The sequence below is a fragment of the Choloepus didactylus genome, chromosome 5 (genome assembly GCF_015220235.1).
Source record: "Choloepus didactylus isolate mChoDid1 chromosome 5, mChoDid1.pri, whole genome shotgun sequence".
NCBI lineage: Eukaryota > Metazoa > Chordata > Mammalia > Pilosa > Megalonychidae > Choloepus > Choloepus didactylus.
Window position 1 is genome coordinate 92,550,841 of NC_051311.1, and position 15,522 is coordinate 92,566,362.

A 15,522-nucleotide genomic window follows, 5' to 3' on the forward strand; every position below is an offset into this window, starting at 1 on the left:
TGCAGTTTCCCTAACCTACCAGTGGGTGGCAATGTCAAGCCAGTCTTCCTCGAACTTATCCTGGGCACTGGGCAGAGTCCAAACCAGCTGGGGAACCAATCAGTGCACCAGTTCTCCGTATGCTCTGGGGACTGTCTGTCCTGTGCAGTTCAGCCGGGAATCTGCTCAAGGGCACCCCACAGATGGAACGTGGACCCTGCCTGCCTGCCTGCTCCCTGCCTGCCTTGTGCCTGCAAGTCTCTGGGGTGTGGGAGGGCTCCTGATCATTGGTATGGTACCTCTCCCTTCCCTGCTTCTTGCTGGTGCACTTCCCCCCACTTCTGTGGGGGGAGAGTAAATACTGGCTCCCCGGTTCTCTCACGGAAGTCCCTGCCATCTGACTGTGGAGGATACCTCCCCCACCCTCACCAGCCAACTGTCAAAGTAGGTGCATGGGAGTGGAGAGCCGCTGCTCACTCCCTTGCCAGGTGGTGGTTTCACTGCTGCCGGCCAGGAGGCAGTCTGGTGGCAACAAACTCACCCCATCCCTGGAACCGCTGTCTCTCTCACGTTTTTGTTGGCGTCCCCTCCACGTACTGTGGGGACACTCTATGGTTGGTCACACCCAATACCATGGTCCTGGGCGTCCTCTTGCCACTCTCTAGTTACTTTCATGGAGGAGAAGCCCGTTCCACCTCACTACTCCGCCATCTTCCCAGAAGTCTCCTCCGTCCTTGGATAAGTTAATTCTTAGATATTTTCTTCTTTTAGTTGCTACTGTAAATGGATTTTTTTTCTTGATTTCCTCCTCAGATTGCTCATTACTAATGTATAGAAACACTACTGATTATTGCATGTTGCTCTTATAACCCACTACTTTGCTGAACTTGTTTATTAGCTGTAGTAGCTTTGTCATAGACTTTTTAGGATTTACTAAATATGAGATTATGTTGTCTGCAAATAGTGAAAGTTTTACTTCTTCCCCTCTGATTTGGAGGCCTTTTCTTTTTCTTTGTTTTTTAATTCAATTTTATTGAAATTATTCACATACCATACAATCATCCAAAGTGTACAATCAATTGTTCCCAGTACCATTATATAGTTGTTGCCTTTCACTTTCAACGTATTTGTATCTTTGGGTCTAAAATGAGTTTCTTATAGGCAACACACAGATGGATATTTTTTTAATCCATTCTGCCAATCTGTGTCATTTTACTGGGGAATTTAATCCATTAACATTCAGTATTATTAATGTAAAGGCATTACTTACTTCAACCATTTTACCCTCTGGCTTTTATTTCATGTTTTTTTTCCCCCTCTTCTTATACTTTTAGTTACCCTTACAGATAATCCTCATTTCTACATTCTTCTCCAAGCCTCTCTCTCCTGTCTTTTCTTTTCAGCCTGCAGAACTCCCTGTAGTATTTCTTGTAGGGCATGTCTCTTGTTAATGACCTCTCTTTTGTTTATCTGTGAATATTTCAAACTCTCCCTTATTTTTGAAGGACAGTTTCACCGGATAAAGAATTCTTGGCTGGCAATCTTCTCTTTCATTATCTTAAGTTTATCATGTGACTGCATTCTCACCTTCATGGTTTTTGATGAGAAATCAGAACTTAGTGTTACTGGGTGCTTCTTATATGTGGTGAATCGCTTTTCTCATGCTGCTTTCAGAATTCTCTCTTTATCTTTGGAATTTGACAATCGATAAGTATGTGTTTTGCAGTGGGACTATTTGGATTTATTCTGTTTGGAGTACTCTGCACTTCTTGGATATGCATATTTATGTCTTTCATAAGAGTTGGGAAATTTTGGGCCATTATTTTCTTAACTAATTTTTTCTGCCTCTTTTCCCTTTTCTTCTCCTTCTGGCACTCCCATAATGCATATGTTTGTGTGCTTCATGCTGTCATTCAATTCCCTGAAACCCTGCTCAATTTTGTTCCATTGTCTTCTCTTTCTGTTCTTTTGTCTGTCTGATTTTGGATGATCTGTCTTCAAGCTCACTGATCCCTTCTTCTGTTCAAAACTGCTATTGTATGCTTCCAGTGTATTTTGAATCTATTTTGCCTTTCATTCCCATGTATTTTTCTTTGCATGCTTTCAAATTCTTCTTTATGCTCCCTCAATATCTTCTTAATATCCTTGATCAAGTTAGCCATATTTTCATTCATCTCCCTGAATTGCCTTAGGAGATCTGTTTGAACATCTTTGATTAGTTATTCCAAATTATGTATCTCCTTGTGCCGGTTTGTATATTTATGTCCCCCAGAAAAAACCATATTCTTTAATGCATTCTTATGGGGGCAGACGTATCAGTGTGGATTGGGTTGGAACCTATTGGTTCAGTGTCCATGGAGATGTGACCCACCCAACTGTAAGTAATAACTCTGATTGTATAATTTTCATGGAGGCGTGGCACTGCCCATTCAGCATGGGCCTTGTTTAGTTTACTGGAGCACTATATAAGCTCAGACAGAAGGAGCTCACAGCTAGCTGGAGCTGAGACAGACATTTTGAAGACGGCTGTTGGAAACTGATGCAGACATTTTGGAGAACGCCATTTTGAAACGCCACCTGGGGGCAAGCAGATGCCAGCCACGTGCCTTCCCAGCTAACAGAGGTTTTCTGGATGCCAATGGCCTTTCTCCAGTGAAGGTACCCTTTGTGGATGGACACTTTATGGCCTTAAGACTATAACTGTGTAACCAAATAAACCCCCTTTTATAAAAGCCAATCCATTTCTGATGTTTTGCAAAAAGGCAGCATTAGCAAACTGGAACACTCCTCTAACTTTTTAATTTGTTCCTCTGACTGGGCCGTATCTTCCTGTTTCTTAGGATGGCTTGTACTTTTTATGATATCTGAGCATCTGATTATTTTGATGGGTTTATTCTGGAGGTCAGTGTCTCTCTCATCTAGGATTTTGTTTTTGATTGAGTTTGTGTACAGCTCTTCTTGACAGTTGATTTGTCAGTATTTCCCAGTCAAAACAAGCCAGGTACCTGCACAAGGGGCACAGACCAGATCCAGAGGGCCCTGGGAAGAGGGTCAAGAAAGACTCCAAAAAGCCTTTTTAAAATTCAGCTTCCCAAGGCTGGGCTTTCCTGGCCTGCCCAGCAGATGGTGTTCTTTGGGAAGCTATTCCCCTCAGTACTAGAAGGCAGAGTATTTTTAGCCTTTTGCCAGCTCCACCTCTGATGCGGTCGAAACAATGGTGCAGTGCCTCCTGACTAGGATGGGCTACAACAGCGGGCTCTTGCAGTCTAAATTCACCAGCCAATAGCTAGATCAGTACTGGGCAGTGTTCCCCTCTGTACTTGAGGTAGAGGACTCCAGTGGCCATCCCAGTCTGCAGCAGCCCACCAGGCGGAGATCAGACTACCCAAAGCTGCTTACATTGAGGGTCGGGTGTGGGTGCCAGGAGCCAAGGCCAGAGTTACTCATAGTCTCTCACTGTAGTTTCTCAGTCTCCTCACCCTGCACTTTCCTCAGTGCTGCACAGAATTCCCCTGGTCTCCAGAGGCCTGGAACAGTTGATTCGGAATTTTTTTTTTTTTTCCTACATGTCCCAGGCCAGGTGAATGTTCTTGGCGTGGACATTTGCACCTACCCCACATGCAGTGCCTGTACCCAAGGCTGCATGTGCTGTGGCCACAGTAGGTATGACTGCCAGGGGTCCTGGGATTTGGGAGAGGGTGACATTCCTTGCAATGACCCCATGAGCACAGGACATTGTGTGCTTGTAACCATGATGGGGGGAAAGGAGGGGCTCAGCTGATGGGAAGCATTGTCTAAAGCTGAGGAACAGGATGATCTTGAGGGGGAGGCTAAAGTGACATTGTTGGTGGGGAGAGGGTCCCAGGGGCTTTCCTTTCCCCAAGCTCCAGAGGAGGCCGTGCCAGCAAAGCAAAGAATGCTGGGCTGGGACTCAGGGGCCTGGCTTCTGGTCCCACCTCTGTCACTGACTGCCATGTCTACCTCTGTCACTGACTGCCATATGACCTTGAGTGCTCCCTTTCCTCTGGGTCTCAGTTTCCACATTTGTGGAGGGTCCAGGCCAAGGGGGCCTTTAAGGTCTCTTCTGTTATGGTGTTCCAGGATCTCTGTGGAGCATGAGCTTGGAAATCAGAAAGACCCGAGTTCAATTACAGCTCAATTTATTAACTATCTGAGCTCAAGTGAGTTCCTCAATCTCTTGATGCTTCGTATTTCTTCCTTGATAAAATGGGGCTAATATGAGGATTAAATGAGACAATGTTTGTAAAGTCTTGGCAGAGATTCTTGGTACATAATGAAGACTCAGAAAAAAAATAAGCTACTATTATTGCTTTATAAATTTTATTACATAAGACCAAATATACATTTCAAGTCCTTAAACCGAGTGAAAGGGAAATTTATTTTAATAGGTGATCACTAATTCTTACTAATGATATTGCACCATATTTAAAACTTAAACCAGATATTTAATCAAAATGTTCCCATTTGTGTATTTAAAAGTCAGTTAAATCCTAAGATCTCAAGAAAAAGTCTCTTGGTATAATAGTCTTGTTATATCATTACAAGCCACTGGACCCAATTTTAGTTTCTCAAATTTTTTTTGAGCTATTCTATTTGTAAGGACTGAAACTTCACGATTTTTATTCTTTCATTCTTTACTTAGTTTTTAAAAATAGAATAAAACTCTTTCTATCTTGAAATTACCATACACATCCACTAGACTCTTATAAATCTAAAATACATTATGGGATGCTACAGTGCACAGGACATCCCCCCACAGCAAAGAATTATCTGACCCAAACTGTTAGTAGTGCCAATGATGAGAAACTCTGGCCTAGAAAAATAATACAACAGTGAAATAAATCATTGGTACAGAATCATCCTTCAGTTTTCTCACTGTGATTTTCTGAAAAGATCTGGAGGCATTATCTTTGTCCTGTTATTTTAGCATTCATTGAACTAGTTAAGAATTCAGAATTTTTCATTTTATGCCCATAATGGTAAAAAGAAGAAAACTGACAGAGAAAGATATTTCAGAATTATCAGATGGGATAAATGTAAAAAGAAAGCAGTATACTACATTCTAATTTTGATGGTGACTGTAAATCGAAATCCCAGACCTTGAATCTTCATAGGACAATATTGTAGATGAATACTCAGAAACTCAAGCATCATTGAGTGAACAATATATTTCCAGGGACAAAAGGAACTATGGCATGTTCATCCAGTTAGTCATTCAAAAGGAAGAGACTTCATCACACAATCTTTGCAACAAGAACCTGAACTATCCCGTTTTACTAACAGGATGTGTGTTTTAGTTTGCTAATGCTGCGGAACGCAAAACACCAGAGATAGATTGGCTTTTATAAAAAAGGGGGTTTATTTGGCTACACAGTTACAGTCTTAAGGCCATAAAGTGTCCAAGGTAATGCAACAGTCGGGTACCTTCACTGGAGGATGGCCAATGGCATCCGGAAAACCTCTGTTAGCTGGGAAGGCATGTGGCTGGCATCTGCTCCAAAGTTCTGGTTTCCAAAATGGCTTTCTCCCAGGACGTTCCTCTCTAGCAAGCTTGCTCCTCTTCAAACCGTTACTCACAGCTGCACTCCGTTCAGTCTCTTTGAGTCAGCATGTTTTATATGGCTCTACTGATCAAGGCCCACCCTGAATGGGTGGGGTCACACCTCCATGGGAGTATCCCACCAAAGTCACCACCCACAGCTGGGTGGGGCACATTCCAAGCAAATCTAACCAGCACCAAAACATCTGTCCCACAAGATTGCATCAAAGAATATGGCCTTTTCTGGGGGAGATAACACATTCAAACCGGCACATTCCACCCCCTGGACCCCAGAAAAACATATTCTTTCCAAATACAAAATACATTCATCCCACAATACCACAGAAACTTAAATCATTTCAGTAACAATAGTTAAGTACAAGATCCCATCAAAATCAAATATAGGTGTGGTCAGTCCTAAGGCATACTTTTCCTTTAGCTTTGCATCTGTGGATTTAGAACAAGTTATATGCTTCCAATATACAAAGGAGGGACATTCATAGGATAAACATTCCCATTGCCATAAGGAGAAACAGTAAGGAAAACAAGGTTAACAGGACCAAAACAGTTCTTAAAACCCACAGGACAAACTCCATTAGATTTCAAAGTCTGAGAGTCATTAACAGAACAACGTTGCATCCTTGGGGCTTAAGAGAGCGGGAGCCTAACCCTTCCTAAGGGCCTTTTCGGCAGCCCTTTCCTCTCCAAACGCTTGGGTGAGTGCTCCAACATACCCACACATTGGGGAGACCACCTTCTCGGCCCCACCCTCCTCAAACATCGGGGCAGCTCCCGGATTCCCTTCCATCTCCGGGGCACACGCTCAACCCCGTGAGAACAGTGTGGTGGAAGCCAGGCTCTCCCCAATTCCCTGGGAATGTGCTCCACCCTCTTTGGGACCTCGGGTGGCAAAACTCTTCCAGAGCATCGAGGTGGAATGCCCACCCTCGACCTCTGGGGCAAACTCACCCTTTCCTTGCGTGTGGGCTGCTCCACTCTCCCAGCCCAAGGCCTCTTGACTCCAAATCTCAACCTCCATGGCTCTGTCTTTGAAGAAATTTTTCCTGCAGTTTGTTCCTTGTCTGTCTCCTCCAGTCCAGACTGGCAGCGGCTCTGTCTATAAAGTTCTCGCAAAAATTCTGTTGGCTTTGCATGAAGCATGCAGGGGTCAAAGCCATCAGACAATAGGAGTTTCCACAAATCCTTTCTGGATAATTCCATCTCCAATCTTGGCTTGTACTGAAATGGCGGCTGGGTTCCATGTTTGGTTACATCCTCACATTGGGCTGTAGCTTCTGGGATTCCACCCCCTGGAAACTCATAATTTTCCAAGCCATCAGCTTCTGGTTTCTTTGAACCCAAGAGTTCAGTTCTAAGTTTATCTCTCTCTGCTCGCATTTTACTATAAGCTGCAAGGAGTAGCCAGGATACATCCTCCACGTGTAGTCTGGAGATCTCCTCAGCTAAGTATTCCAGGTTGTAGCTTCCAAATTCTTCCTTCCATCTGACACCAGGACTCAATTTTGCCAAATTCTGTGCCACTTTAAAACAAGGATTGCCTTTCTTCCAGTTTGCAACAACACATTCATCATTTCTGCTCAAGCCCTCATTAGAAGTATCTTTAGAGTCCATATTTCCATAAACAGTCTCTTTAAAGCAGTTTTGGCCTTTTCTATCAAGCTCCTCACAATTCTTCCAGAATCTTCCCCTTATCCATTTGAAAAGCTGTTCCAACATGTTTGGTATTTGCAAACTCAGCAGCAAAAGCACCCCTCTCTCGGTACCAAAATCTGTTTTAGTTTGCTAATGCTGCGGAACGCAAAACACCAGAGATGGATTGGCTTTTATAAAAAAGGGGGTTTATTTGGCTACACAGTTACAGTCTTGAGGCCATAAAGTGTCCAAGGTAATGCAACAGTCGGGTACCTTCACTGGAGGATGGCCAATGGCATCCGAAAAACCTCTGTTAGCTGGGAAGGCATGTGGCTGGCATCTGCTCCAAAGTTCTGGTTTCCAAAATGGCTTTCTCCCAGGACGTTCCTCTCTAGCAAGCTTGCTCCTCTTCAAACCGTTACTCACAGCTGCACTCTGTTCAGTCTCTTTGAGTCAGCATGTTTTATATGGCTCCACTGATCAAGGCCCACCCTGAATGGGTGGGGTCACACCTCCATGGGAGTATCCCACCAAAGTCACCACCCACAGCTGGGTGGGGCACATTCCAAGCAAATCTAACCAGCACCAAAACATCTGTCCCACAAGATTGCATCAAAGAATATGGCCTTTTCTGGGGGACATAACACATTCAAACCGGCACAATGTGTGACAGCATTCTTTAATGTTTTATGATACTTTTTAACTAAATGTATTTGATTTGGTTATTATGTAGACAGATGCTAAAGGTAGATGTGCAAGTAAAGGTGACCAGAGGAAGGAAACAAATTATGTAAAACTAAAAAAAAAAAAAAATCATCAGATTGATCATTATAATTAGTGTGACTAAATCTAAAAACAAAAATGTTTTGCAATTATGAAGCAAAGAAGATGACTGTACTCTCATCAATAAAATTACAAGCCATCAAAGTTTGCAAAAGTATGGCATTTTGACAATGTAAGTGCAAGAAGTACCAAAAGTATTGATAAACTAGAACCTAGCAGAGATGTATTTGAAATCTAGAATCAGTATTTACGATATGGGTATGTCCCAGGTTCATGAAGAACAGCTAATGAGCAGTTATTTACACTCAAAAACCAACCATTGCCCATTTCAGTGTGTGTGTGTGTGTGTGTGTGTGTGTATAAACCTTCCCAAACAGGAAAAGATGGAACAAAATTTATCAATGTTTAAATTCTTATTAAAATTTCTAATAAAGTTGTCTTTCACTATCCCTTTATATATACTTCTGTAAATTATTCATAACATGATTTTAAAATATAAAAATATTAAAAGGGTTCAAAGGACCCAAATATTAAATGGTGATTGCAAATTTTCCTGGTACAGAGGAAACATGACCTCCACACCTCAGGGTTTTCACTTCTGAGTATAAAGCCTTCTCATTTAGAGCTGAGACCAATCTCATTTTAAGAAAATTAAATATAAAAAGGTTAGTTACAAAACAAGACAAATTATTTTTTGTTTTATATGTCTAACCTTAAATAATGAGCTCCCTGACACACTGAAACTATGTAAAATAAATCAATATTTTAAGTACATTTATAGTGCATAAAGACTTTTCTTTACTCTTTAATATACTGAAGAAAATCATTTGAAAAAAGTAAAATTTCTTTAGCCTAATAAGATCTTAGAATACTAAGAATATACCAATAATTTAATTACACACTTTGAAATGAAAAGCTAAAAAGGAATATTAAGTGAAACCTTCAGAATTGCTAGAACCTTTGTACTTTGCAAGCAAAACTCATTTCAAGGTAAAATTTCTTGAAAGAATTTCTGAAAATTAAAAAATATACTCAATATTCTGAAAAAACAGAGGAATCCTCTAGTTTGACACTCCAGTTAATAATTTAAATTTCTTTTAATAACATTGAAATGAAATTATAAAAAATATGTTTATACCTTAACATTTTGTAAGATGCTGGTCCCTTGTTCAGTTTCAATTTTGCAATTATCACATTCAATATTCTGGACTTTTATACATCCAGACCCTGATGACTTGATATTCAAATCTATAAGTGAAAAAGAAAACCAAGTTAGTACTATGGTTAATGGGCCCTCTGTGACTAACAGTTATATCCACAGCATTACTGAATTCTGGAGAAAGGATAATATTCAACTCTCTATCTACAGTTAAAGGATCTCCACAATGGCAACAGAACCAAATTTAATGGTCTTCTGCCAGTGTTCAGAAATAGTTATTTTTGCTGACCTGTGTCATCTAAAAAGATAGGTTCCAATATTTCCCATTCACAATTAATTTTAATCATTTATTGATACTAATTCACTACGAAGGATATGAGTGGCATTTCTGGTGTGCAGAGAAGTAACATAGATGGAAAATAAAGGAGGCAAGAGACTCCAGTTCATATACACACTCCTGAGGAAGATTATGGAAGCCTCTTCGCGCACTGAGAAAACACACACACGCACACACGCACACACACACACACACACACACAAACACATGTTTGAGTAACAATACAGCAAGTTACCAAACCATTATGGCAAATCAGATGGATCAACATATACTCTCTTATATTCAGGAATATTTAAAGATTTGTTCCAGGATTAGCATGGGTTAGTTATATAAATGATCATGTCTTAGGATTTGAAATCCTATCTCTAATTGTCTGTACTGAAAATAATATTTCCATGCAGCTATATCACAAGATATTTTAAATAATTTTTAAAAGGGGAAAAATGCTGAAAAATAATATTTAAACAACAAGATTGTGGATAAATAACCACAGTATCTGAAGCAACTTTAGAAAATAAGAAGTCACAGATGCCATCCTTGGCTGTCAATTTAAGATGCAACCTTATGCATTTCTGTATAAAAAAATAAAATAAAAACCCAGATATTTAATACCCCATTCACATAAACACCGATGGTTTCCCTTAAAACAGACCAGAGAAGCATTTTGTTGCTCCAAACACAGAATATTGGGGCCTAACTCCACAATTTCAATAGTTAAGGCATAAAATCAATTTCCATAGTTCTGTACGTGATGATCTCTACTCCATAAAGGATTAAAATAACAGTAATACTTTGGTGAAGTATTACTTCTCGGTGAAGCTAAAATATAAAAAGACAATTTTATCCCACACTGCAAAATCTATTACCTGGTTAGGTAGGCTTATTGAAGGCAGTGTTGACTGATATGGAGAGAAGGAAACTGATTCTAAGGTACAAGGTAGAAAAGTAGAGCGAAGTTAAGGGTAGACACTGAGTATTAGTAATGCTACTCTCGCCCATGCATTGAAGCAGGTAACAAACTGGAGGAACAAGGTCGCATGAAGAAAATACTGATACTGATTTGAGGTGCCCATGGAATAAACATGTGGAAACAGTACATGGGAAATGGGGTTCTGGCTCTAAAAAGAGGGATCAACAAATAAGGATCACCAGCATACACAGTATCCAACTTCATCTGTGCTTCCATAAAATCTTGCTTAGGTTATCTCAATATGCAGTCTATTTTGTACTGTAATAATCATTGGCAGATCTCCCACCCAACTCCAGATTGTTACATTTTTAATGGCAGGGTCTCTTATTCATCTAGGATAATTTAAAAGTTGGGAAGCAATAAAGTGTAATGGTTGAGCAGTGTGATGGTTTAGGGCTCTGTACCCCAGAAAAACAGGTTATTAAACTTAATCCATTCCTGTGGGTGTGAACCATTATAAGTAGGAACTTTTCATGAGTTTCATTCAATTAAGGGATGGACCAACTCAATCAGGATAGGTCTTAATCCTAATCCTGGAGTGTTTTATAAACTGAATGAAATTCAGACAGAGAGAAAGCCATAGAAAGCAAGAAGCTAAAAGTCAATGTACCTCAGAACCCAGAGGAGAAGGGAGGGGCCAGGAAAGCCCATCTGTGCACTGCCATGTAACAGAGAATTCAAGGACCAAGGATCTCTGACAGCCAGCCCTAGAACACCTTGATTTAGATACCTGCAAGCCTTAAAACCATGAGCTAATAAATTCTCATTGTTTAGGCCAACCCATTGCATGACATTTGCTTTAGCAATGAACAAGGAAACTAAAACAAGCATAGATTCTGAGGTCAGTTCAAATCCCAGCTTCACCACTACTTTATATCTGGGCATTGGAAGGTAAATTTCATGAAGGCATGGATTTTTTTTTGTTTACTCACAATAAATATTTACTTATAAGGCCTGCTATACCCTAATTTGTACTTCTGAAAATGGAGGCTATAACGTATCTACCTTACAATGCAACTGTAAGGAGTAAGAAAGATTGTCCTAGAAATGTTAGCTGCTCTTATTATGATCACATCAGTATTATCACCATCAGCCTGGGAAGACCTTCCTAGAAGTGTTGTGTACACATTGATTGCACTAAGGAAAATAACACAGAACCCAAATACCTAGTATATCCTGTGGGCATTATCAACCGAAGTTTCCCAGGCAGTCTTACTAGGTGGACTTCAAAGCCCTGCTACTCATGGAGAACTTATCCAGGAAAATGGTGATGTACCATTAAGTAGCTAGGAGCTTATTTTAAAACCAAAACACTTTGTCTAGGTTAGATATGGAATTTTTGATAGACAGGGGTGTCTTGGGGACAGACCCCCAAGGCTGTGAGCAAGGAGAAATGTGGATGGAATGCCATACTATTGAACATATTATCAAGAAATCTCAACCATGAAAAATAAACCAAATTGCTAATGACAAGCATAATGACAGAAACAGGAACAAAGTGTCAAAGGAGATCATAAGGGGTTTTACATGTGTTGCTTGACTAGAGTCCATCCAGATCATGTATCCATTTGATTTATAAAATTTCTACAACCGGGAACCTAATTCCTAACTACTAACCGGAAACTCAGTAGATCTGAAAAAAAGGAGGCAGCCTCCCAAGGGACCAACTAAAAATTTGGATAGAATGTCAGGTCAGAAAGGGCCAATTAAAAGTGCACGTCGGTGTCATTTATTAAGTTCGCTGCACGTGCTCTGGGACCCAAACCCGTTTTAACTTCACTTGCCAAACTTCAGTGGCGCGTTCACCTCCACGGAGGCCTGGGGGTCGATGGTCTCAGACACACACACAATGGCCATCTCTTTCAACTCCCCGTCATACTGTACCAACAGGCTGTCCAGGTCGCCCGCCCTGCCCTCCATGCCGTTCACCGCGACCAACACGCGGTCGGCGTCCGGATACGTGAGGGGGTCCAGAGGCCTCACGGCCAGATGGCACGGAAGCTGCGCCCGCAGTCGGCCGAACGGGCTCACCAGTAGCATCCATTCCTTCAGCGTCCTGCGCGCGGGACCAGGCAGAGTGACTTCAGGCTCCGACTCGGGACTGCGCTCATCCCCACGCGAGCCGTAGGGCCGCGCCTGGCAAGTCCGACACGCCCAGCGCCCGGCTGCCTTATCGACCCACACCCAAGGCTGACGGAGCCAGAAGCCGCTGCGCCCCCAACTCGAGCAAGGGGCGAACATGCCGTCCCCTTCTCGGGCTCCCTCAGATCGACTCGGTCACAGGGAAAGTCACTTGCCACGGTCGACTTGGCCGCTGAGCCGTCTCAAGTCAAAGGGGAAACAATTGCGAAGGTTGCTGAAGCAAAAGCAAGCTCTTCCACTTTTGTCAGGAGATTTAAACCTCAGAGCTACTAGACCCAGCAACAAGTTGTAATTTCTAAATGCCAACGCTGACCCGGACTCCTCGTCCACCGTTTCCCCTTTCGCTAAGGCCGACGGGATAAGTAGTTCTAAACGAGTCAGATGTCTAAGGGCTCTAGGCGGCATAGAAACTATATATCCCAGGAGGCAATGCACAGGGTAGACGAGAATCAGAGCGAGCGCTAGCCTGGGTTCCGACGGCCGCACTCTCTGCCTCAAACCCATTGGCTATTAAAGGGACGGAAGACTCTAAATGGGAAATGCAACTGGCCAATGAAAAGTGCGGAAGGAGCAAGGTGGGCAAGTGTGTGTAGTGTCCTTGGATACCGAGGACGCGACTTCTTGGAGAGAAGCGGAGCTTTGTAGTGAAACCCAGGAGGCTAAAACCTAAAGAGAAAAATAGGCTGAATAAGGAGCAGAACCAAAGAAAGGAGCAAGAAGCTGCGTTTTAAAGGTGAGAAATAGGAACAAACTAGGAGTGCAGTCTGGGTGGTTAGAGCCAAACTCACTAAACTAGTACGGAACCTCGGCAAAAGAATAAAAAGCCAAATGGGTGATTTTTGAGGTAACACTCTCTCTGGGAGTAGACACAGGAATAAAGTTAGAGTCTGACTTCTTATTGACTTCAGTTGATCTTAGACCAGTCGTTGGACGTCTCTGGGTTTTAACTGCTCACAGTTAAAATAAGGACAATAGTCTTCCTTGCCTTACCTCAATGGTAAGGATCAAATGAGATAATGTTATGTGAACGTGCTCTTAAATGGAAGAGAATTGTCTCTTAAGTTATAAAGAAAAATATGAGAGATCAAGACCTGTTTTGACGCCAGCTTCTTTGATTTGAGTATCCTTAGTTTTAGAGGTATATACGTTATTAAAAAGAGAGAGCCAGCGTAGTACTGTGAGAAGTGCAGGGCACTGGGGGTTAGATTATTTTCCTGGTTCTGCCACTGTTTCATGTCTGTCAACTGGACCGGTCTCTTCAGTTTTAAAATTAAAGGATTGTACAAAATGACCCTATAAGGTCTCTTATATTTTAGTATTCTTTGGACAATAAAAAATTTAAAAGGCAAAAGAAAATATTTATTTCCTCCTTTCTTGCCTGATCTCTTACTTTTTGTGCCCCTACTTCTTCCTAAAAATTATTTCCCAAGTTCTTTAGCAAAGACACACTGCAAACAGTGATTTTAATAAAATGCAAGTGCTGAAACTAACCCCTTGGCCAAGTGCAATGACCAGAATTACTGGGAACAGTAGTGATAATGCGGCAGATAAGCTGGGCTAAAGTCTTCAAGAGCCCAAGATACAGGGTTCTTTGGTGGCCATTACCTTTTTAAAAATTCAGTGTTTTTTTTTTTTTAAGTTATCCTTTCCTTCTATCTATCCTCCTAGACCTTTCTCCCTCCTTATTCTTCCTTTAGTGAAGGCATGATAGGTGCCAGCAAGTGCCCACTGAATACAAGCTCTGTCCTTGGCTTTGTGTTTCATCTTGTCACAAGTAATTCAGACTGGTTTTCTTCAAACTCTTTTTTATGCAAATAAAAAAAAAATGGGCATAACTTTGAAAACAAAATGGTTAGGCACTGGTTTAAGCAAGTTGAGATTGCACTCAAATTGCTGTAGAAGTGCCAGATATATGTAAATTGAATACAAATCCTAATAGATAATTCTGTTTCTATAGTAATATTTCTTTTTTTTTTTTGAGACAAACCATGTTTATGGAATTGACAACTGAACTACAATTGTCTATAAGTCATAATCATTGTTTTCCTCTTTTTAATAAACAAAACTAAATAAATTTGATTGAAAAGTTACTTGTCTGAAAATATTGAGGTTGAAAATGGAGAAAAATATTGATATTAGGATTGATACAAGATATTAAAAGTTATTGATACTTTACAAAAATTAAAATAGACCAATGACTAGTCTATTAAATCTATTCCTGTACACACATTAATAATGACTAACAAAAATACTGTTTTCTGCCTGTATAATATTATAGTTTTCAAAGCAGGTTCACATGCATGATCTCACTGTATACTCACAAAACACTCTTATGTTTAGCAGGAAAGGTATTATTATCCCCATATTATAGATGAGGAAACAGATTCAAAAGATTAAGGTTAAACAACTAGAAGATCTGGTCCTCTTTCCACTCTACCAAAACATCTTTCTATCTTCCTGACACCTTTGAAGAAAAAAAAATTTATGGTGTGAATGGAGAGTCATATTAATTTTTCCCCTTGTATATAGTTTTCTTGTAAGATATTTTTTGCCTCTTCAATTTTTTTTACAAAAAGCCATTCTTGTGATCATGAACATAAACTGCTGGTGGGAGTATAAGCTGTTACAAACTTTCCAGGGGACCACTCAGCAATAAGCATTAAGAACCTTAAAATATGCATTTTCATATTGTAATTTGGGGGTTTTAAAGTAAGCATAAAATTAGGGATGTGCCAAAAAAATTATGTCAAGGAATTTATTTTCCAGTGTTATTTATAACAGTAAATAATTGAATCAATTTAAATGCCCAACAGGAGGGTATAACATAAATTAGTATACCTCTGGGCTATTATACAACCATTTAAAAATTATGTATTTGAAGTCTATTCAATGATATGGGAAATATTCTATAATGTTAAATGAAAAGAGTAAAATACCAA

At 40.7% G+C, this 15,522-nt stretch overlaps 2 protein-coding genes across 9 annotated transcripts in view; one reads left to right on the forward strand and one right to left on the reverse strand.

The window, feature by feature from the left end:
• The window catches only part of FAM185A (family with sequence similarity 185 member A), a 130,627-nt gene extending 117,719 nt beyond the window's left edge, over positions 1-12,908 (reverse strand). For all 7 annotated transcript variants that reach the window (XM_037836476.1, XM_037836483.1, XM_037836479.1 and 4 more), the window contains exons 1-2: positions 12,226-12,908; positions 9,114-9,223 (exon numbers count right to left, since the gene is read on the reverse strand). In XM_037836476.1, the coding sequence (XP_037692404.1) occupies positions 9,114-9,223; positions 12,226-12,682 (567 nt within the window). In that variant the 5' untranslated portion in view covers positions 12,683-12,908. The remainder of the gene's footprint in view (positions 1-9,113; positions 9,224-12,225) is intronic.
• A 280-nt stretch (positions 12,909-13,188) lies between these two features.
• Positions 13,189-15,522, forward strand: part of CCDC146 (coiled-coil domain containing 146) — a 170,109-nt gene continuing 167,775 nt past the window's right edge. Inside the window, exon 1 of one of the 2 annotated variants that reach the window (XM_037836488.1) lies at positions 13,189-13,316. The gene's annotated coding sequence lies outside the window, so the exon portion shown is untranslated. The remainder of the gene's footprint in view (positions 13,317-15,522) is intronic. The other variant, XM_037836489.1, reaches the window with a different exon arrangement.